The sequence below is a fragment of the Natrix helvetica genome (genome assembly GCF_964273705.1).
Source record: "Natrix helvetica genome assembly, chromosome: 4".
Classification (NCBI taxonomy): Eukaryota; Metazoa; Chordata; class Lepidosauria; order Squamata; family Natricidae; genus Natrix; species Natrix helvetica.
The window spans coordinates 166218715-166243440 of NC_138550.1; the positions used below are offsets into that span (position 1 = coordinate 166218715).

The window sequence follows — 24726 nt, forward strand, 5'->3', positions numbered from 1 at the left end:
AACCTGAGGTGAACCGACCTGAGTGGCTCGAACGGAGCCCCCGTCAAAGCCCTGAGGACCAGGGGCAGGTCCCACGTGGGGAACCTATGAACAGGGGGAGGCCGGAGATTAGCCGCCCCCTTAAGAAACCTCTTGATCAGGGGAACATGAGAAAGAGAGGAAGACCCCACACCCCCCAGAATTGATGAGAGAGCAGCCACCTGGCGTCGCAAGGTGTTGTGCGACAGACCGCTTTCCAAGCCCTTCTGCAAGAAATCTAAAAAGTTGGGGATGGTGGCCCTAGTCGGAGAGATCTGATGAGGGATGCATCACCTCACGAACGTGTCCCAGGTCGAATTGTAGATCCGGTTCATAGAGGGACACCTGGAAGCCTCGATGGTACAGATGACCCGAGGACAGATTGGCCGCCCTCAGTAGTCCCCGTTCAACAACCATGCGGTCAGATGAAGCCACTGGGGCTCTGGATGAACCAGAACCCCCTGGCGCAAGACCACCTCCTCCCGCGGAATCCTCCACAGGGGAGCCACCGATAGCTGAATGAGATCCGCGAACCAAGGCCTCCTGGGCCAAAAGGGGGCCACCACTATGACCAGAGCCTTCTCTGCCACTACCTTCCTGAGAACCCCCGGGATGAGCGGAATTGGGGGAAAAGCGTATAGGAGGCCCGCCGGCCACCTGCTCCTGAGAGCATCTGTCCCTTCCGCCCCCCGAGACTGAAAGCGAGTGAAAAACTGGGGCAGATGCGGGTTCGTTGGAGACGCGAAGAGGTCTACCAGGGGAGTGCCGAATTTCTGACATATCCTCCGGAAAATGCCCGGATGGATCTGCCACTCGCCATGGTCCAGAGTCGCCCGACTCAGCCAGTCCGCCTGGTAGTTGGAGAGGCCGGAGATGTGCTCCGAAACCAAGGACAACAGGTGCCTCTCCGCCCAGGCGCCCAGTCTCGGAGCCTCTAGCCAGAGCGCTCGAGAGCGCGTCCCCCCCTGACGATTGATGTGGGCCTTGGTGGCCACATTGTCTGTCAGGAGGAGCACGTGTCGGCCTTCCACCGAGGACCGGAAGTGTTGGAGAGCGAGCCTGGCGGCCTTCAGCTCTAACCAATTTATATTGTGACGGAGATCTGTCTGAGTCCACCTGCCCTGAGCCAGGCGAGAGCCCACCATGGCTCCCCACCCGAACAAGCTCGCGTCTGTGGTGACGGTCACTCTGTCCGGCTCCCAGAAGGAACCGCCCTTCTGAATGGCCGGCGACGTCCACCACCGTAGGGACGCTCGAACCCCCGCCGGAAGGCGTAGAGTATGGAGGGAGTTGCTCATCTGTCCCCTCTGGAACGGGATGAGCTCCCATTGGAATGGGCGAAGGTGGAGTCTGGCCCATGGAACTATCCCTATGCACGACACCATCTTGCCCAATAACTGTGATGATGTGAGAACAGAAACGGACTGACTTACGCGGACCTTTTCCGCCAGCTAGCGCAGTCCGACCTAACGATCCTGTGACAGGCGGACAACCCCCGCCACAGAGTCTATGACCGTCCCCAGATGAAGGATACGAGTGGAGGGGGACAGATGGCTCTTGGGGAAATTGACCGAAAATCCCAGGAATTGAAGAGTCCGAATGGTGAGTTGAAGGTCCGAGACTGCCTGAGGAAGGGACCCCGCCTGGACCAAGACATCGTCCAAGTAGCATTGAAGCCTCACTGGGACAGCCCGGAGGTGCGCCGCCAGTGCCACCAGCACTTTCGTAAAGGTGCGAGGAGCTGAGGCCAGGCCAAACGGAAGGGCCCTGTACTGATAATGCTGGTCCCCGTGGGAAAACCATAAGAACCTGCGGTGAGCCGGGAAGATTGGGATATGAAGGTAGGCCTCCGTGAGGTCTACCGATGCTAGGAAGTCCCCTTTCCGGATGCCCTGAAGGATAGACTTGAGGGAGGACATCTTGAACCGTCTGTACACCAAGAAACGGTTCAGACGTTTGAGGTCCAGAATTGCCCGCCAACCCCCCGAACTCTTCGGAACCACAAACAGGTTGGAGTAGTGGCCCAGTCCCCTTTCCAACCGGGGAACCAATTCCACCGCCTGAATGTCCAGGAGGTGATTGATTGCCTGATCCATCAGGCGGCAGCGCTCCAGACTCCGAGACGGAGGGAACGACCTGAAAGAATTCAGGGGTGTGGAGAGAAACTCTAACCTGAGACCTTGACGCACTGTGGACGTTACCCAAGTGTCGGACGTGATGTCCTCCCAACGATCCGCATAGAGGGACAGGCGGCTGCCTATGGGACGACTCGGGTTCGAGTCACTTCCCTCTGCGGTACGGACAACCGCCGTCCCCACGAAAGGGCCGCCGGGACTGATGCTGGAACCTATTCCGGTCTTGATAGGGCTGCCGGGAAAACTGCCTGTCAGACCTAAAGGAAGAAAAGCGTTGTTGATGGTCAAACTCAGGGGCCCTAAAAGACTGCCTGCGGTAAGGGTGAGACCGGTTCTCAGACATTTTCGCGTTGGACGGGAGAACCTTCTTCTTGTCTTTGTTTTCGACAAGAATTGGGTCGAGAGCCTCCCCAAAGAGGTTGGGGCCCTTGAAAGGGGCGGCTGCCAGATCCCACTTGGCCTTGTTATCCATCTGCCAATTACAGAGTCACAGAAGGCGGCGGGAAGTAACCGAAGTGGCCAAGGTGCTGGACGCGAACTTCACCGTGTCTAAAGTAGCGTCAGCTGAAAATTGGGAAGCCGCAATAATTTTTATAAGGTCCTGGTGTAAACGTTCGTCCTGGATCGGAATGCGATCCTGGAGCTGGTGTAGCCACATGACCGTAGCCCGGTTGAAATATGAGGCCGCGGCTGCCGACTTAATGGCCCAAGCCGTGGCATTAAAGTTCTTCCGCAAGGTCAGTTCTGCCCATTTGTCTTCGGGCTTCAACTTATCTGCCGAGTCCCTAGACACCACTGGGGAAGAAGAGACCAGGGTGGCCACCGGGGCATCAATGGAGGGCAGTTGAATGGCCTGCGCAAAGGTCTGCTCTACATTATAGAAGCGACGGTCATTAGTCCCCGGGTTAGAAAAATTGGAGGGACAGGACCACTGGTTGGTCAGCACCTCCATGAACAAGGGAGGGGCTGGAATCTCTTCCTTGTTTGTGGTGTGTTCCAAAACATGGCCATATCTGGGTCCCTAGGAGGGGGAACTGTAGGATCACCCGTTCCCACTTTGGTGGTCTTTCTTGCCTTGTTCAGAAGAACCTTGAACATGGCCGGAGGAAAAAGACCTTTGGATGGAGGACTCTCGGGCTGAGTGGTCTCCTCATCCTCAGAGAACCCCACATCCTGAAGATTCTCCTCCACCATGGCAGAGGTCTCGCTTACCATAGAAGGAGACGACGCCCTATACTGAGATCTAGCAGGGTGCGAACCCCTATCCCTCTGGGCAATGCCTCTAGCAATAGCAGTCGAAATAAGTCTCTTAATGCTTTCAGGGAGGTGATCCAAGTCCTTCCCCCCCCCCATAGGTCGAGCCAGGCCCCTGAGGCGCCAACCTGCATGAGGAACCATGTCCCCTGGACGTCCCTTCCAAATCCCCCAAATCCCCCCGTGCTACCCCCGGAGAGACAGAGGGGGAAGGAGAGGGAGACCCCCTCCGCCTGGAATACCTGCGGGACCTGGGTGGAGAAACAGAGGGGGATGAAGGGCTGAAGCCTCTGGGAGAGGATTGCTCAGACCGAGGCCTGATGGGTGAACGAGACCTGCTGGCCGAAACCCGCCCCGCAGACCTGGCCTGCCTTTCGGCCCTGGCAAAGGTCTTCTCCAATGCCCTATATCTCCTAGCCTCCTCCCTGGTGGAGGATCTGGAGGGTCGCTGGGCCGCCCCTGGATTAACTGAGGGATCCCCGCCCCCCCCCGGGCTTCCTCCCATCTCGCCGGGCCTTCGGCCTGGCCCTGGGGAATAACCGCGTCCTTTTCCATCGCTCCACTCACGTGTCCTGGTGTTCAGGGTCGAAGAGAGCAGGCCGCTGTAGGCCCTTCCGGAGCCTGGACCTTGGCTGCAGCAGACGCCTGCGCTAGGCCGCACGCCTCCGATTAGGCCTCCAGTAGGCCCCAAATGCGACGGGATCCATGCGCAAATGGCGCAACCCAAAATGGCCGCCGGGACACTAGCGAGGCTAAAGAATGGTTGAAACCGCGTGTCCCGGCTGTCCCGGCCTCCGGCGGCAGCAGCAACAGCTTGGCGGCTCCCCGGGGTCTCGCGGCAGGCCTGCACGCACTCCCCCTTTCGCTCGTTCGCCTCAATACACAAAGATCGCACTCAGGCGAAAAACGCCGTTTCCAGCGATCGGCGGCTTCTCCCGCCGCTCTCAAACCTCGTGGCGCTGAAGGCTTTCCCCTTAAAGGAGAAACGGTCGGCGCGGCTGCAGCTGCACAAGAGCCGGCACCCCCGCAGCCTCGGGGGTCGGGCTAGGCTCCGCGCCCGCAGATGGGAGGCTGGAATCCCCACGGGGGCCCCCAAACCGCCCAGAGGCAGAACTGTCCCTTGGGCCACAGCTGCAAATTTTAAAATGTTGGAAAACTTTTTAGAATGTCCAATTAGCCAAATCCCGACCAAATTAGATAAGGAGATCAAACAAGACTCACTTATTTCCTACCTACACACTGATTCTCAAGTGATTGGACCAAAAAGACTGAGAGGAAACTGGGAAGGAAAGTATTTAAGCGTTTGCTCTGAGTCTTTGGACCAATCAGGCTGTGAGAATACCCACACGTGACCACTCCCTCTCTTCCACTGGAAAATCAAAGTGCTTAAAAAGGGGGGAAATTATGTGCAGAAAATGCACATAGCTAATCTATAGTTATGCCTTCTTAATAATTATGCCTGTTTACAGACAAATCACAGCTATTCCACCAACAATTTCTTTCTTGATTCCTATCTTCCGAAACCATCACTTTTATCTTTTATCCTTTCAGCCCACAAGTCAAAAATGGAGGGCAATGTTTAAAAACCATACCTCCACTGCAAAGCAAATGCTCTTATAAATAATGCACACCAAGACAACTAGACACAAGAACAGTTTTTCCCTGAACGCCATCACTCTGGTAAACAAATAATTCCCTCAACACTGTCAAACCATTCACTAAGGCTGCATTACTATTACTATTAGTCCTCTCACCGTTCCTATCACCCATCTCCTCCAACTTATCACTGCAGGACTGTAACTTTGTTGCTTGTATCCTTACGATTTATACTGATATTGATTCCTGACTGCTTATTTGTACCCTATGACTATCATCAAGTGTTGTACCTTATGATTCTTGATGAATGTATCTTGTCTTTTTATGTACACTCAGAGCATATGCACCAAAGACAAATTCCTTGTGTGTCCAACCGCACTTGGCCAATAAAGAATTCTATTCTATAAAAAAGCAGTCATATGTCTCAAAAGATTGACTAAATATATGAATATATGAATGTGCAGATCCAAGATCCTCTTAAACCTATCTTCTGATAATCACAAGAAAAAAAAAACAAGCAACTTTAGCTTTTTCTTTCATTAACGATGTTTAGAACTATATCTTTTCTGCTATAGTTGCTGTGTTCTTCTGGAAATATATATTTATGCCTTGCTGCAATCCTGAAAGACTTTCAGAGTTTATAAAAAGTATAATGGACTTGTACGGCTAACATAAAGCAAATAAATCTTGATCATTGCAAAATCCCAAATGCCTTTGCTTTAGAGAATAAAGTCCTAGTCACCTAAACCTTGTTTGGGAGTTGACTTGTTTCTTCAGTCCACTTTATTGTTAATCAAAGCCTGGCCACATGTAGGCAGAGATAATGATTCATTTCTATTTTTAAATGAAGACTCCAAATTTCCTCTGGTAACTAAGCCAGAATGAGAAACACGAAAGGACGACAATAAGAAGAAGCCCAAGATTTAATAAAAGATTGGTCAACCGTACACTTATGTTACTTCTCACTCTAAATATGCAAATAAAACTCTTGTGCATTTGAGTACGAATCTTGAATTTCCCTTAAGAAAAAAAAAACAATTTACACTGACATTCTTTAACAGATATTATTGTACAAAAATGAGCAGCTATGTGAAAAGGTGCTGAGTCAGCCAATTAGCACTTCCACAAATCTCCACCTGTTCTTTAAGTCTATTATCAGCCATGTAGGTTGCTATGTGTAATCCAGAGCTGGCCAACTGTGCTAACTTCATGACCTGTGGGCTTCAACTCCCAGAATTCCTGAGCCGGCCACAGCCTATTATCATTGATGCATATTTATGATTCACGTATATAAGCTCACTTATGATAGCAACGTTACCTTGCTGTAATAGGAAATGGCTTCTTTGTACTTTTCAATGATGTCTTCGGGGCTCAGACAATTCTTAGCTCGTCCTATTTCAGAACTTGTATCTGCACTGATGCCATTTGATGTGAGGGCCCCTGCATAACATTAAAGCAGGAAATTTCAGCTTAAGCACCACACTCAGGTCAGAAGTAAAGCAAACATGGTTTGGAAATCCTTGCTAATTCCAAAAAAAAAGTTTGAGGAAGAAACAAATTAAGGAGGGTTCTTTAGTGCTCTTTGAGCTTGGTGGTTTTTTTTTTGCAGACATTACATTACCCGAACTAGCAATAGCATAGAATAGAATAACAGAGATGGAAGGGACCTTGAAGGTCTTCTAGTCCAACCCCCTGCTTAGGAAGGAAACCCTAGCAATAGCACTTAGACTTATATACCGCTTTACAGTGCTTTACAGCCCTCTCTAAGCGGTTTAGAGAGTCAGCATATTGCTCCCAACAATTTGGGTCCCCATTTTACTAACCACGGAAGGCTGGAAGGCTGAGTCAACCTTGAGCCAGGTGAGATTTGAACTGCCAAATTACAGGCAGACAATAGGCAGCAGAAATAGACTGCAGTACTGCACACTAACCACTGCATCACCAAGGCTCTGTGTGTGTGTGTTTGTGTGTGTGTACGCACACACACACATGCACACACACACCCATACAATACAATAGCAGAGTTGGAAGGGACCTTGGAGGTCTTCTAGTCTTCTAGTCCAACCCCCTGCCAAGGCAGGAAACCCCATAACGTTTCAGACAAATGGCTATCCAACATCTTCTTAAAGACTTCCAGTGTTGGGGCATTCACAACTTCTGGAGGCAAGCTGTTCCACTGATTAATTGTTCTAACTGTCAGTAAGTTTCTCCTCAGTTCTAATTTGCTTCTTTCCTTGATTAGTTTCCACCCATTGCTTCTTGTTCTACCCTCAGGTGCTTTGGAGAATAGTTTCATTCCCTCTTCTTTGTGGCAACCCCTGAGATATTGGAACACTGCTATCATGTCTCCCCTAGTCCTTCTTTCTATTAAACTAGACATACCCAGTTCCTGCAACCGTTCTTCATATGTTTTAGTCTCCAGTCCCCTAATCATCTTTGTTGCTCTTCTCTGCACTCTTTAGAGAGTCTCCACAAAGCTCTGGCAAAAATTATTAAACTGATACTTAACTATTATATTCTACAAACTTAATTTAATTATACTATCACTTAACTAATGATTCTCTTAGCTGCGGCAATTTATTGAAGGAAATGACTCACAGCATTTTGGATGAATTTGCTATCATAAAAATTACAATTAAAAAAGTTGGATTCCAAACTTGGGGGAAATGTGCCGGTCAAATCTATCTGAGCAAGTGAACAGGAAGAACCAACAGAAGCTCGCCAAAAAACATTTGGCAGAGACTTTTAGAGAGGCTCCCTAAAAATCTTTATGTATGATTTATGAGAAATCCTATGGAACTGGTGAAGTTCCAGACGATGGAGGAAAACAAATCATCTGTGTGAAATCAGGGAAAGAAAAGAATTGAAGGGGGAAAACTAGAGATCATCAGCCAGACATCAATATATGGGAAAGTTCTAGAGTAGATCAAGAACAAGTAGAACAAGTAGATCAAGAACAAGTAGATCAAGAACAAGAAGCAATGGGTGAAAACTAATCAAGGAGAGAAGCAACTTAGAACTGAGGAGAAATTTTCTGACAATGAGAACAATTAACCAGTGGAACAGAAGTTGCCTCCAGAAGTTGTGAATGCCCCAACACTGGAAGTCTTTAAGAAGATGTTGGATAGCCATTTGTCTGAAGTGGTGTAGGGTTCCCTGTCTAAGCAGGGGATGGACTAGAAGACCTCTAAGGTCCCTTCCAACTCTGCTATTGTATTGTATTGTATCATAAAATGATTAAATTGTAACTGGATGGGAATTACCAGAAATCAACGTAGGTTATAAAAAAACAAGATGAAGAAACAGTTGGAAAAAATTTAAATCCGCAGATTCTAGTCATCAGTGTGGTGTATTTTTTTGTTTTAAAACACAGAAGTGAAACTTCTAAACCAGTGGAAAACTACTAATAAAACATTTGGCTGATAAAACATAATTAAAAAGTCAATATACCTGGATCAATAAGAACTTCTTGTGCACCTAGGCGGAAAAATCAAAATAACAGCATTAACCTTCTGCACTGCCTAAACAAAACATTGCCAAATATTTTATTTTATCATTTTATTTTAGTTACATTTCTGAAGTTTAAGTTGATATACATAATGCTCTCTCTTTCAGTTTTTCCCCACAACAGCCTTTTCAATTTGATTTGATTGAGAGAATCTATTTCCAAAACTCAGGGTAAAGTTGAACCTGAATTTCCTCAATGCCAGCCCAGCATCTTAATCACTACAGTATTATTCTTAATATAAGTAATCTTTGATTTAAGTAAAGGTTCTCCTTGCACATATGTGCTAGTCGTTCCCGACTCTAGGGGGTGGTACTCATCTCAGTTTCAAAGCCGAAGAGCCAGCGCTGTCCGAAGACATCTCTGTGGTCATGTGGCTGGTGTGACTAAACGCCAAAGGCGCACAAAACGCTGTTACCTTCCCACCAAAGGTGGTCCCTATTTTTCTACTTGCATTTTTATGTGCTTTTGAACTATTAGGTTGGCAGAAGCTGGGACAAATAACGGGAGCTCATTCCGTTACGCAGCACTAGGGATTCAAACCGCCGAACTGCTGGCCTTTCTGATCAACAAGCTCAGCGTCTTAGCTACTGAGCCACCACGGTCCCTCAATCTTTGACTTACAACCAGTCATTTAATTATCATTGGAAGTTACAACAGCCTCGAAAAGGGTGTCTTATGACCCATAAAACATTGCCATCATAAAAGGTCACCCTGCCCGCTTACAGTCACATGACCACGTTTTGGATGTTTGGCAACCAACCCACATTTAGGACTGGTTGCAAAGTCCCGGAATCACGCGGCAGTGATTTGCAACGTTTTTTCTACCAAAAAAAAACCCCTTCAGGAGAACGGATTTGGACTTATGACCATGTGATTCAGTTAACAACTGCCACAAAAACTATCATAAAATCAGGTCCAGTCACATGGGTTCCTCGAAGTATAATTTAAATCCTAGTCCAAATTGCAGTCTCAAGCCAAGAACTACCTGTGCATTCTTTCTAAAACACTTTTTTAAAAAAAATTTAGAAGTGTTATCGTACAACCACCACCAGTAGAGGATTCCTGACACTGCTACTAATATCAACACTTCCGATTCAGCAAAACCTCTTTAGTCTCAAGTCTAAAATCCAGCATCTCTTCTCCTCCAGCATCGCACCTCTCTTCACCTTCTAATTTTTACTTCAATTCTGCTCCCAAATAAAACTAGCAAATTTGTAAGCTTCGCAGTCAGTCAGTGACATGTGCAGTAAAGCTATCTTTCTGCAAGATTAGTGCTATTTTTCTCCTGCGGATGATATATTTTTCCACATTAAAAAAATAACACTAAAACTCTTAACTTTTATATGCAGACAAAACTTTGTGCTGCGGAGAATTGGGAAGCCGTAGAATTACGTAAGGCTAAAATAAAATTTTACATGAAGCATGGGCATCCTTTGAACGGAGATTCAAAGCAAAATAAACCCTTGCAAACTTGTGCAAAATATTTAACCTGCATATATACTAACCTGTTTCCCTCAAAATAAGACCTCCCCGGATAATAAGTCCAATTGGGCTTTTGAGTGCATGCGCTAAAATAAGCCCTTCCCCAAAAATAAGCCCTCCCCAAAAATATTGCAACCCAACAGCAGCCATGAGGTGACCACACTCACCGCCTCTTGCACCTCAAAAATAATAAGACCTCCCCAAAAATAACGCCAAACTCTATCTTATTTTCAGGTGGTAGACATAAAAAACAGGTCATCACAATTTAAAAAACAACTACACAAGCTTTTGCTTACCAGGTCTATGCCTGTTACCTGCCTCTGCAGAAAATGAACCTCCTTGCGCCCTGCGAGAGACAATTTTACCTCCAGTGCCTCCGGGATAGTGAGAGATGACGGAGGCTGAACATAATCCTTCAAGAGCAGCTATAGATGAAAACAGCTTTTTTAATGGCAGTTTTATCACAGCCTATACGTGTAATAAATACATTTCCTTTAATACAGTAATACATCTAATACAGTACGTTAAATACAAGGTATATAAAAAGGCACGGAAGTGGTCCAGGTACAAAGAATGGTAAAAACATTTACAAAGAATCCTAATATTCGGCTTTTCTCCTATAGGAAGGTGGGCATGGCAATTATCTATGCTCAGAAAAGAGCTAATCGTCTGGCCAAAAACAGAGGAAATCACTTTTTTTTACAGTGAATATGTAAAATAATGTGGACAAAGTTTTGCTTTCACATTAACATCTGTACAGATTCTCAGTCATGCAAGTCACGGTTGTCCCAAAGGTGCTTCTTCAGAAGGCAGCTGGCCTTTTTTTTCTTTTTGAAGATGTTTCGCTTCTCATCCAAGAAGCTTCTTCAGCTCTGGCAGAATAGTGGGGAATGGAAGCAATATATAGGAATATATTCAAACTGCTGATCGACTAGCTCAGCATCTTAGCCACTCAGCTAAAGTCTGTTCAAGGAAACAGAGGGTGCTTTCTACTATTGTCTGGAATGGTCCGCATTCCCTGAGGTGAGGCCTGTCAAACTTTTCAACTTTCCATTTCTAAACATTAGGGGGGCTCAAAGGTTGTGACATGCCTTGAGGATTGTAAAGAGAGTCACAAATTACTGTGAATTTTACAGCCATATTTATTTTATTATGACCTATTGTTGTTGTTGTTTTTTTGTTTATTAATAATTTATTTTGTTTATTAAATGTCTATGCCACCCATATCACTAATGCAGCAACTCTGGGTGGCTAATAATGTAGACTTTTAATCCAAAACCATCTTCCAATAAAATATAGGAATCAAATAACGTGATAATATCTTAAGAGGTCATGCCCCAGAGCCTTTTAAATACAATTTTGATTTCTCTCTAACGTCATTGTCCTTACCTCCAAGCCACAAAAAGTCATTTACGGAACGGAGAAGTTCTACAGCCATATGATAGTGAACAAGGGAATCTTGCAACATCCCAGCTTGTAGGCAAAGGTCCCCAACATGTTTCCGCATTCGACCCTGACATCGCTTTTTATAATGTCTGGGATACAAAAAACAAAAAGTGCAGAATTAGTTCAACTGTGTTGTTCCAAAAGACAGTGTCTTTTTTTGTTTTAGTCTTCTCCTTAAGTTTGCATTTTATTGACAAGCAATCGATGGTCCTCACCAAGAGCTAAGAAGTCTATTCCCAGCTATCAGAATAGTCACTATAGGGCAGTAGTCCCAACCTTCTTAGCACTAGGGACTGGTTTTGTAGAAGACAATTTTTCCACGGACCAGGAAGAGGGGAGCACACAACCTAGATCCCGCATATGTGCATTTTCACTAGCCTGATGCTGACTTCCAGCTGTGCGCCCTGGTTCCGGCATGGTCTGTGGCCTGGGGATTGGGGACCCCTATTATAGAGGATGCTATATAAACAAAGATATTCAAATCCAGAAAATAAGGCGGCGTATTCTTGGAAATAAACCTGCGACATATACGCGGAATACTATCAAGGGTTTTCTCAGCACATTTGTCTAAAAGTTCAACATGCACCTTTTTAGCCATGGAATGGGGTGAACTTCTTTTTATTAGCTCATCAAGCAATAATAAGTTTGGGAAGCAGAAGTATCATCTGAAAACTCGAAAGATCAATGCTTAAAATAATTTAGGATGGACTCAATATGAATTGCAAGCTTAGTAGCAGGTAGATGTTCCATACTGATTTTTTTTTATTACACCTTCCAAGGGCAAAATAGTTTAATGGTTGCAACCTTTTGAGAGTGGCCAATGACATGTCGTACTTAAGACAGCATCTTTCATGCACTGATTTAAATGATTTATATGAAGTAGTATCATTCGATTATGAACTAAAACTTAATTCCACATCTTCAGATTATATAAGAGAAAATAGCATTTTAAAATGGCAAGATGATTTCTATGAACTTGACGGTGTTATTTGCCTATAAATGAGAAAAATTATTTTCTAAAAAGCTAATTATCTTTATGAATAGGTTCATTACACATTTTATGGCACAGTCGATTTCCTCTCACCAGAATGATTGTCCTGTTTGAAATTTCAGTTTTATTACCAACTTCTATTGATAATTCATATTACAGGTTCTGAAGGGTTGGGGGGGGGAAGGATCACTAAGACTGAAATATTGCAAAAATGTGAGAGAAAAGTAACTATAACTATACCTAAACTCATACAATAACATTGCAGTTTTATTGCATTTATACAATACAATACAATAGCAGAGTTGGAAGGGACCTTGGAGGTCTTCTAGTCCAACCCCCTGCCTAGGCAGGAAACCCTATACCGTTTCAGACAAATGGTTATCCAACATCTTCTTAAAAACTTCCAGTGTTGGGGCATTCACAACTTCTGGAGGCAAGCTGCTCCACTGATTCATTGTTCTAACTGTCAGGAAGTTTCTCCTCAGTTCTAAGTTGCTTCTCTCCTTGATTAGTTTCCACCCATTGCTTCTTGTTCTACCCTCAGGTGCCTTGGAAAATAGTTTGACTCCCTCTTCTTTGTGGCAACCCCTGAGATATTGGAACACTGCTATCATGTCTCCCCTAGTCCTTCTTTCTATTATCTAGCACTGTTGTGGCCCGCCAGCGGCCAGAAGAGCTGGCAGCAGATTCGGACAGTGAGGGGGTTGGGGAGGAGCATGGGCCAGTCCCGGAGTTTGGGGAAGGTTCTGAAAAGGACTCTGTGTCGGAGGCAGAGAGGGGGCCAGAGCAGTATGCCAGTTATCAGATACCTTCAGAGTCAGACATCAGTGAGGCAGAGGAACAGCTGGAGCCTGTTCCCAGTGTGCGCATGAGCAGAGTTGCCAGACAAAAGGAACAGCTAAGGAACAGGGGATGACTTGGGAGTAAGGCCATCGGTGGACGATGAATGGCCCCTCCCAGAGGAAATAAAAGAGGAGCGAAGGGGGAGTGGAGTTTGCAGGACACAATTAGTTCTCTTAATTGGCTCGTGATTCTCTGAGACTCCTTGCAGATATCAGCCTGTCAGCTCTCCAAGCCAGATAAGGTCTATGACTGTAAATCTTCCCTTGAAAGACTTTGCTGGATGTGAATGAGCAGAATTCACAGTCAATTAATAAAAGGGTTTTTTTTTTTGTCGGGACAAGGAGTTTGCTTCATGCCCTTGGGAAGCCAGAACAAGTATATGAATAGAATAAAATAAATACTGTACACCAAATGGATCAATTATATTTATCACAGGCAGCTTTGAGACATATGTGAGTCACTGGGTCTTTCTTTCAGAAATATTTCTTTACCAGATTCCTCAAGGTGTTCAACAATGACAGAACTTCTACGGTTTGTACTATGTTCCCTGGAAAAGTTGTGATACGTTCAGAGATGTATCTGTCTTGAAAATAGCCCATGTTGAACTAGCACAATGAAATATCAGCACAGGAAATGTTTATGACATTTTGTATTATGCCATAAAGTGTTTAACCCACGTTGAAGTGTATAGCACAAACATACATCAGCACAGGAAACGTTTATGACATTCTGTATTATGCCATAAACTGTGCCCACGTTGAAGTGTATAGCACAGTGTGACATTAGCACAGGAAAGGTTTATGACACTTTTCATGTCATAAACTGCTTTATGATAAGGCTTATGTCATACATTTTTATAGAATTTGCCAAATTTCAATCCCACGGAATCGTGGGTCCTGAATTTTAGATGCATTCTGCAAATTTTGTCCTATGATATACTATTTTGCTTAGCTAAAGTTTATAGGAAGTCTATAGTTTTAGTAGAGTTTTAGTAGTCTATAGGTATAACTATTTATTGATAAACATATAGATAATTATGACACAAAGGAACAATAACTTAACATAACACAACATAATGTAACATAATTTTTACATAATCTAGATTTGGTATGGCTTCTTACATATTCAAAATAAATATAAAGCAAACGTTTCTATCTCCTTTTAGTTTACAAAGGCAATCATGCTGGACACACTTGCCTTTTACAAAAACCAATATACAATAGTACAAGACACAACACAGAGTTTCATTTTTTAAATTAGCGTATACTCATAATTCATCAGCTTGCCTACCGTGTTCAGCAGTAAGAAATGCTGTATGTTTTAAAATGCTAAATAGGTTTTGGGTAGATTATTTTTTACTAGCAAAAGAAAGATAGGGATGTATTTTAAATTAGTCTTAAGACACATTTTCATCTTTATTATCTTAAGTTCAAATTCCCAGTATCTTCAGGTGAAAGCAGATGAAAAGATCTGGGAAAGAACTCTTGAATCCTTGCAGATCTTTCACTAGTCAAAACAGACAAACTCTTATCCAATGGTCGGTTTGATTAAATATATATTGCTTCAGAAGCTTCCTTTCATTTCTTGTCTTAATAGCTCTGTTCTCACTGTCATTCTTAGTCCTCTCTTAATGGAATGTTGAACTAAAAGAAAAAAATGAATGTGCATGCATTATAATCGGTTAAGAAGGTAACTACAGTAAGGAATGCTTCCACTAAAAACCTTCATGAATTAAGTCGGGTCAGCAAATTCTTCCTGTCAGTGGTATATTATTATAACTTTGTGCTGCTCAAAGAAAGAAAATGGTATCCTTTTCAGTCCTGCAGTTATAAAGCTCCATTAACAGTGTCCTTGGCAAATCTGATTATTTTACAACTCCAAGCCTTTCAGACAGAAATTAAGTACAGAGATCTGGTTACCACCAGATAATATATAAAGTAAATCTTAATTAAAAAAGCAGAGGTAAGCCTGAATGAATCAAATTGCACTAGAGACTTTCTTAAAACGCTTTATTTACAGCTGAGTGTAAATGCTGAGTTGAGATTCCATCTGCTCAGCTAAAAGACGTGCTATGGGTAGCAGAATCTTTCCCAGTAGTGTTTCTTTTCAACTTTGCTGTTGCTGTTATCTCATTTTTTTCAGCCAGAAGATACCCATCTAGAATGAGAACTGGAATTTAATATCCGATTTTCCCTCTTTCCTTATTAACCTGATAGTTTTGTTATTCCGACCAGCAGGAAGGTGGAGGGACTGAGTTACAGTCGTGATGAGTGCACCAAGAAACTAGAAAAGTTAGGGATAGCTCTATCCACATGGTCTCTAGGAATCGAAAATGACATGATGGCACATTGATCAAGCAACTCCCCTTAAATGTAAAATTTAAGGTGAACAAATAAATCTACACACAAACACATATACTTTTTTGATATGGACCACCCTAGCTAAAGGATGGCTTAAAAATATTATATTATATAATTATAATAATATAATAAAAACCAATGCCAAAAAGTGTGGATTGCAACCAAAAAAAAAGGATTTTATCTGAATAAGCACTAAATCAGGGGTCGGCAACCCGTGGCTCTGGAGCCGCATGTGGCTCTTTCATCCCTCTGCTGTGGCTGCCTGTCGCCAGTGGGCGCCACAATTTTGAGAGCAGCTTCCGGTTGGGGCGGGGAAGCACAGAGCACCAAGAGGAGACTGTTGTGCAAGGGGCGGATTTTCCAGTCAGCTCCAAAATTGATAGGGCTTTCAGTTAGGGCAGGTAGTGGAAAAAGGACGCCCTGCTAGGAGAAGACTCTATGTTGGGGGAGCCGGACTTCCGGCTGGCTCCAGAATTGAGGGGGGCTTCTGGTTAGGACCTTTGTGGCTCTTTGGGCGTTTAAGGTTGCCGACCCCTGCACTAAATAGTTACCTAAACAGGCTAAAGAGAAATTGATGAACAGGAGGAGAGACTCGAGGATACATAAAAAGCACGTAGGGTGAACCAATTCTTGATCAAGGCAGAATAAACACAGAACTAGAAAAACATGCCATGAGAAGAAATCAGCTGGGTCCAGATGACAAAACAGTAGTTGGCAATTATACGAGTCTGAAACTTACACTTACACACGTTTCTTCTTTGATTTACTTATTCGATTTTTTTCTCCTGCGTTTATTATTTTATAACTAATTCAAGGCAGCGAATGTATATAATACTCTTTTCTCTTTGTATTTTCCCCACAACAACTCTTTGATGTGAGTAGGACTGAAAGAGAGGGATTAACTCAAAATCACCCATCCAATTTTCATGCTTAAATCGGGGATAGAACTCAATAGTTTCTGGGCCAGCATCTTAACCACTACAGCAACATGGCTCTCCTTCCATGTCAAGGCAGAATTAGAAACCAAATTTTGGTCACAATTTCCAGTGTTTTTCAAGAAAATTATGTGTTATGCTTGCTCTAAACAAAAATGGGATAAGGATGCCTGCTCACCCCAGCACAGAAACCCAATAAATTGAAGACAAAGATTCAGAAAGCACAGACTTGAATTATTTTGAACAATTTGCCTTTTACCCAGATGTGAAAAGAGAAGCCAAAAATCCCAAGTTCTAAGAAATGCAGGTCAAAAGAAAATATCCAATCAGTAACAGGGATTTACTCAGAACTTATCTACCACTATTCATGAAAGTATACATCCTGAATACATGCAAAGCCAATCCTGTGAACAGCTCTTTCTTCCTTGTCTAGAGGTTCAGTGCCTGAACCTCTAGACAAACCAATATTCAGGGGCGTGATTTTATCTGATGCTTCATCTTCTATGTATGAAAAGCCAAGCTTCTGAATCGGCTGTGAGTTATTGACTCTCTGCATTACTGACACAGTTAGTAGCTTGCTATACACAAGCTTACCGTGAAAAAAAAATCAGTAGAATTGAAGATGAAGGCAAATACAAGCCTGAGATTAACTCTCGTTGTTTGGCATTACATCTGAAGCAGCCAAGTATGATGATGCATTTTGTACCCTGCAAGGGATATGAAATTGTTCTCCATACATAGAAGTATAAACACAAAGTCAAATGCAGCCATTTCCTTAATGTACTGAAGTGATCTTTTACAAGATTTTTTTAATATGTATCAATCATTCCTCAACTGGAATGAGCGATAAGTATTAAATTCAATAATTAGGAAGTCATTAAACGTCACCACATCTTCAAAGATTCACGAAGAAAAAAATGCATGCAAAAATGAATTAGTGAAGATCTGTATGTCAAAAATTACAAAACAAATGCCCACTAAATTCAAGGTAAGATAACATGCTTAGCTAAATGACTGACAGCTGTAACGTTGCTCAGGCTTCTGAAAGCCAGCAACATTTATTCTAAAGCCGAAGTAAACTTTTCAGTTTGAAAGTGAACAAGCCGAAACTTAAATTTGTTGTAAAATTTGAAAACGGGAAACAAAATAAATGAAAAACCAACAAGTATCAAAATATACATTGCTTTACTACATTCTAATCTCCAACTCAACAAGGCAAATAAGTGAAGAAAAGTACTGTCAAAAAACAGTTGCCAAACGCCAAAAGAATGAAAACCACAATGGGAATTCAGGCAGCAGCAATCAGTTGTCGTGTAAACAAAATTGCCATATTGTAGAAAGACACACAAATGCAACATTACATTACTCAGCGATGGCAAAATAAGAAGGCAGCAAACAAAAACTAGCTAGTTTTAAACAATACCAAAGTGATCGAAGGCCTACCTTTTGAGACCCAAAAACACACTCACAGGGCAGTATGAGAGGAAAAAAAACAAGAAACAAGGAAGGAAGGAACAAAACAAAATTAGAGACATACAGGAATAGAAAAAAATTGAATAGCCACATATAGACAGATCTAACAATGCTTAGTTGGTAACATATTGTATTAAATCATGTCTCAGATGTGTTGTTCGATTATTTTTGATCATGATGTGGAAAGTTGAAAGCAATGATTGGTGCTGTGTCACATGTTTCCAACAATATTAGTGATTAGTATAACATCTTACAATAGATAGATAAAAAATAATGCCCTTCTCACTCTTACAGGTGCTATGTGTCTTCTTCCATTTCAGATTCTCAGACCTGAGAGTTTGAGGGTTTGAGGGTTTTGCATAGTATCTTAGCTGTTCCTACTTGGCCTCTTCTGGACAGATAGCTCTGGTATCGTTTCTGGGATCTGTTGGAGTCACTCTTTCTCCCTCCCTGGGAGGCAATGCCCAAAATGCTCCTACCATCATTGGAACCACTTTGGCCTTGACTTTTCACATCTGCTCTTGTTCTTCCTCAGGCCCTGGTATTCCTCCAGCTTCTCATACTCCTTCTTCCTGATTCTGCTGTCACTACTGCTACCTCTATCACTGCCACTGTCTTCTGGTCCTTATCTACTACCACGATGCCTGGTGATTGGCCAGTACCTGCCTGTCTGCCTGTATCTGGAAGCCCCAAAGGAACTTAGCACAATCTCAAAGGTGCTTTTTCAAAAGGCAACTAGACTTTGTTTTTCCTTCAAGACATTTAGCTTCTCATCCAATAAAAGAAGGACTGGGTGACATGATAGCAGTGTTCCGATATCTCAGGGGTTGCCACAAAGAAGAGGGAGTCAAGCTATTCTCCAAAGCACCTGAGGACAGTACAAGAAGCAATGGGTGGAAATTAATCAAGGAGAGAAGCAACCTAGAACTAAGGAGAAATTTCCTGATGGTTAGAACAATTAACCAGTGGCATAACTTGGCTCCAGAAGTTGTGAATTCTCCAACACTGGAAGTTTTTAAGAAGAGGTTGGATAACTATTAGTCTGAAATGGTATAGAGTTTCCTGCCTGAGCAGGGGGTTAGACTAGAAGACCTCCAAAGTCTCTTCCAACTCTGTTCTGTTGTTCTATTCTATTCTATCTTTTTCAGTTCAGTTCAGAACTTCTTCAAGGGAAAAACAGAAAGTCCAGTTGCCTTTTGAAAAAGTACCTTTGGGACAACCATGATCTAGATGACTGGAGAATCTCCTTAGATATTCCCCACAATGCTTTGTGGGATCTCCCATCTAGACTTAGATCTAGTCCATATTCTATGGCTAGGTCATTTAATCTATTCTGGAAGCAACCTTGTACAATTGTCTAGGATGATTTATCTATGAATGAAAATAGAGTACATTCAAAATGTGCAAGCGGTCTCAACAGAAATGAAAAAGTGGCACGTTGAAGATTTTTCTACTTCAGCACCATGGACAGTGGGAGGCCCAGAAATGCATTAAAAATGAAGCACGCACCAATATCAATCACATCGTAACACTGCTCTCAAAATCCCCACTGATTTCAAAAAGTTAATTCTAAAGTATGGAATAATACTGTCGGAGAGGTGAGACTTAGTGTGAAATCCTCATAGAACTATTTTATTGTTGTTTGTGTTCGGGGCAGTATCATCAATAGGAACATACCTTTGAAGTGAGAAAGAAAAGAGCATTGATCAGAAAGCATGCATTTCAGAATTTCTGTAGAGTTGGACTCAGCTTCAAATTCTGAGTTTCTAAGCAAGAACTGCAAGCATAAACACTAGGGTTCTGGATTCAAAAGGATAAAACTACTTAGAAGCATACAGCGAGCACACAACTACTATCAGCAACATTTTAAACCAAACACAGAGGGAAACTGCAGGATGCTGAGAGAAGACAAAACTGCTTTAGAGAACTACTGCTTTACTCCCATGTGTACATTTATTTACTACATTTACTACCATGTGTATACTGTGTTGTTCTCAAATTTAAAATTCAGATCTAATAGATAAATAGACTGGCACATGCACAATGTTCACACTTACTGAAGAGAACTGTTAAAATTGCAAATATTTTAAAAGGAAACTCTGCATAGAAATACAGTCTCTTAAAGCCTATTAACTTCTTGGATCAAAACAGACAATTTATCCAGTGTTACACACGGAGGTAAAAAGAACGCATTGTTGCGCATAGCTATAGCTACTATAGCTATGCACATAAATACTATTATTTATCTCTTCCACAACAGTCTCAGATCCAACTTTTCTCAGGGGTTAGATCCACTCCATATAGTTAAGCAAGCATTCGGTCTTTAGAATAAGCTCTCAAAAGCCGCTTGCTCCTTGTTGTATAGCAATGTAGTAAATAGAAACAAATTGAATCTATACAAGACTACTAAATTTAGGCAAACACAGAACACTTCCATAATATCCTTTGGTGCAGGAAAAAATATATTCATGATATGAATGATATTTAATGCTCAAAATAATATAATTTATTTTTACCTTAGTGTAATGGGTAACCAATCAAAGAAGAAAGAAACCAATCAAGGTAACCAAGATAGAGAGGATGGGAAAGCACATTAGAAAATGCCAAATTATATTATGGCATAACATTACGACTGACCTAGGTCATTGCAAACTGTAGATTTAATACTCACTTGTACACCTAGCATTTTAATCACATTTAATGATATAGATTTACCAAAGGATGCTTCTCATCTTACTTATATAAAGCATTCAATTATACAGACTGCAAATCCTTGATAATATGGGAATAATTTCCATATATTTCACAGATTCCAATCAAAAAAATATCCTTACTTTTGGAGTTGGGTAGCTTTATTTTCTGCATGTATCACCATAATATGTATAATTCAGTATCAATATTCTAATACAAAATAATTATAGCTACTTTCTCCTACTAACAGGGAAATGTATTTCCAATATATATGAATCAGCCACTGCACATAAAATAATTTTGAACGAGCTTTGAATTGCTGAGTAAGAGCATTAAATAATCTGATTTTAAGCATATTAATTTTACGTGATTCTCCAACTAAAAATTTATATCCTCATTCAAAAGCTATAAATTACTTAAATTACTTAAATAATTTTCTTTTTTTGCTCACTGAAATAATTTAAATTGCTTTACTTAAATTATTCCATGTTGATGATAATAAGAATCACTTCTAGGCAAACAAGCACGAATTAAATTGTACTGTAAATGAAAAGAGATGAGTTTTTGAGATGTTAATCTAGTCACAAAAGAAAGTACATATTGGGGGAACAGGTTGCCTAGCAAAAAGAATGTGTTTATGCTGCTAGAGTTTTCTTCAAGCAAGTCTTTTTTCTCTCATAATGTTTGGAATTACTTTAAAATAAATCATAAAACAGATGTATAGTGTGATCTACTAAGACATCATATAGCTGAACTTTCAAAAGACTTTAACAAAGTTCCTCACAAGCAGAATTAAGAATCATGGCCCCGAAATCTGTGTTCAAATTGAGTGTTCCTTCTCTTGTCCTCCAATTCTCGTATGACACAACAAGATATTCGGTTGGGTCTCTCAATTCTTTCATAAGACAATAATGATTTTAATTTGTATGGCTAATCATCTCATCTAAGCAACTCTGGGCAATTCACAACAGGTAAAAATTAAAACAATTTAAAAACCAATGTAAATGTCATCCCAGAAGCTGGCCTGACTGAGGCCATTTTGACCACTTCGGTGTAGTATTGATTACTATGGATGTATTACTTAGAAACCTGACAGTAAAAACAAATGGTGAAAAGAAGGCATCCACCAAGTTCAAATGTGCTTCCTAAGTAATACGTTTCATAAAAAGACAAATTGCTTTACCAAGAATTTGTAGAATCATTATCGAAGCAGCCAAATTGCCTGAAAAGCTTTATAATCCATTCATATTTATTTGGGAGTCCCTCTGGACTCGTGGCTCCTGATCCAGCAGTGGGAGGAAGGTGTGGCCAGAAAGGCCTGTGCCCAGCTTTGCCTACTACAGCAAAAGTGGACTGGTAAAGGTAATTCGTATCACCTGATCAGAATACTACAATGATTCTGCACAAGATTGCTTCACAAACTATAACTGGGATCCAGAATACAGTGGCCTACTTGCATACTGGCATCTTATGCCAGGTTCATCTATTCTCAGCCCCCTGCATTGGTTTTTAAAATGCAGGTTTTCATCCAGAAAGTTGTGGGGGGTTTTTTGGCTTGGCACCTGGGTCCCTGAAAGACTCCCTGTTTCAATTAGAGTTGGGCATTATTTGTATTTTCTCACATTTCCCAAAAGATGGAGCTGAAGTCCGAAGGTGCTGTTCCAGAGACCACTGGAATAGTCTCCCACAATAGCCTCCTCCTTTTGTTTTCAGAAAGATGTTAAAAATAGTCTTTGACATTATCTGAACTTTGTGGTTTGCTTACCAACATTACTTGCTGACATTTCATTACCTAGAAAGGTAACGTCATCAGTGCCTGTGGGGTGATGAAGCCGGCAGGCAAACAAGGGCTTGCTGAGTGTCACACGATACTGAGATGGATGGCATATAAACTTAAGAAATAAATAAATCACCAAGCTCAGAGGGCATCAAGGACTCCACAGTTCAACATTAACTACATATATTCTTTCCATCAGAAACCAGCAGCACTGATAATGTTACCTAGTTGAGTAATGAAATGTCTGCAAGAAAAAAAAACCAACCTCAAAGAGCCCCAAGGACCCCATAGTTTGACCCTAAGCTACAAATATTCCATCAGTAAAGGTAAAGGTTCCCCTTGCACATATGTGCTAGTCGTTTCCGACTCTAGGGGACAGTGCTCATCTCCATTTCAAAGACGAAGAGCCAGCGCTGTCCGAAGACGTCTCCGTGGTCATGTGGCCGGCAGGACTAAACGCCAAAGGAACATGGAACGCTGTTACTTTCCACCAAAGGAGGTTCCTATTTTTCTACTTGCATTTTTAAGTGCTTTCAAACTGCTAGGTTGGCAGAAGCTGGGACAAGTAACGGGAGCTCACTCCGTTACGCGGCACTAGGGATTCGAACCACTGAATTGCCAACCTTCTGATTGACAAGCTCAGCATCTTAGCTACTGAGCTACCATGTCCCAATCAGTACATCATCATTTATCCATTTTTTTTGTCTTGTTTATTATTAGGTATTTTATTTTGGCTACAATGTGCTTTCAGTTTGGGGTTTTATGATTCATGTTTTCACTTCGCTATATCATGTAGATTGCCAAGGGTGGATGATTGCAGCGGAATATAAATGTAAATAAATGTAATCTGATAATGAACACACAAAAAACGTTGGACAAAATTTAATTAATTACTGGTAGCATATGAATGTTACAAATTCTTTTTTTTTTTTAATTACACCATTTCTTTCAGGAATAGTCTTTTCTCATCTCCATACCTGGGGGCAAACATTTTTAGAAGATCTGCATATAAAGTGAATCTACTTACCTACTATCTGTATCCAGGCCAACAAAATCTTTCTTTTCGAAAGGAACACACAGAAGTGGGATCTTATCTCCAGATTTATCGATAGCTCTGTCAAGGCGCTTGGACTCCAATACAATGAAGAGAGACTCAATGAAGTCTTCTATTCTCTTTTCCACATTTTCACATTCATCATAGCTAGGATAAAATGCCACATCCGTACGTGTTTGCTCTGCGATTTCTCCCTGAAGTCCAAAGACAAACAGCCGGGAATCATAAAGGGTTGAGCCATAAATCTCTTTTTGAAGGTGGAATTTTTCAAAAGTTTGAGGCCAGTCTTTGCCAGAGGAACAATCCGTGATGGTTATTAATCCCACAACTTTGCGATGCGTCTGAAAATCTCCCCATTCGTTGTTTTCTGGTGGGTAATGATGTCTGTAGCGGATATAAAGAACTCGTTGAGAGTCACGGACATTGATCTGACTCACTGTTGAAATTCGTTTGTAGATCTTAAAAAAGCTCTCTTCGGGAACAATCCCATCTGGCTGGACCACAACTAGTAAAGTTTGATGGTCTTCTGCACACTGCATGTAATCCGGGACGCTCATTTTGCAATTTAGGAACGCTAATGCAAACATAAAAAAACCACAGACGGAATGAAACTTAATAAAACACAGAAGGGGAAATGTGCAGCATTTCTCTACTTAAGTAGTATTCATTTTACGAGTGATGCCTTTCTGAAATATTAGACCTATTACATAAAATCATAAAAATCTCAAATCTTCTTAAGCGGTAGGCAGCATTTGAGTCTTAGTCTCATTGGAATAGAAAAGGAGAGGATGCATCACGGTTAACTAAGCTCTTACTTTATTGTGTTATATTGGCATTATTTACTGAAATACTTTTGCTCTTCAGCAGAAAGACTGCAAACTTGGCAAAAGACTCCTCTGAGCTGAGCATAAAGTTGAGTTACTTCAAAGAAAGATCCATGAAGTTACTCTAAACAAGCCAATCTGAAAGCCAACACAAGAATCGTGGGTAGGAAAGAAAAACACAACAAAATATCTTATAAGGATAAACTGAACTCAGTATCCTAAATCCAAAGATAGCTAATCTCATAACAACCATGGTGGTCCAGTGGTTAGAAGGCAGTACTGCAGACTAACTCTGCCCACAGCCTGGAGTTCAATCCTGAAGGAGCTCAAGGTTGACTC

General features: G+C 42.0%; 1 protein-coding gene across 2 annotated transcripts in view; it reads right to left on the reverse strand.

The window, feature by feature from the left end:
* The window catches only part of TRAPPC9 (trafficking protein particle complex subunit 9), a 361114-nt gene that overhangs the window by 324205 nt on the left and 12183 nt on the right, over positions 1-24726 (reverse strand). Inside the window, exons 1-6 of one of the 2 annotated variants that reach the window (XM_081951045.1) lie at positions 24407-24518; positions 23537-24137; positions 11383-11528; positions 10290-10418; positions 8454-8480; positions 6322-6443 (exon numbers count right to left, since the gene is read on the reverse strand). In XM_081951045.1, the coding sequence (XP_081807171.1) occupies positions 6322-6443; positions 8454-8480; positions 10290-10418; positions 11383-11528; positions 23537-24120 (1008 nt within the window). In that variant the 5' untranslated portion in view covers positions 24121-24137; positions 24407-24518. Of the gene's footprint in view, positions 1-6321; positions 6444-8453; positions 8481-10289; positions 10419-11382; positions 11529-23536; positions 24138-24406; positions 24519-24726 lie in introns of those variants that run through there. The other variant, XM_081951044.1, reaches the window with a different exon arrangement.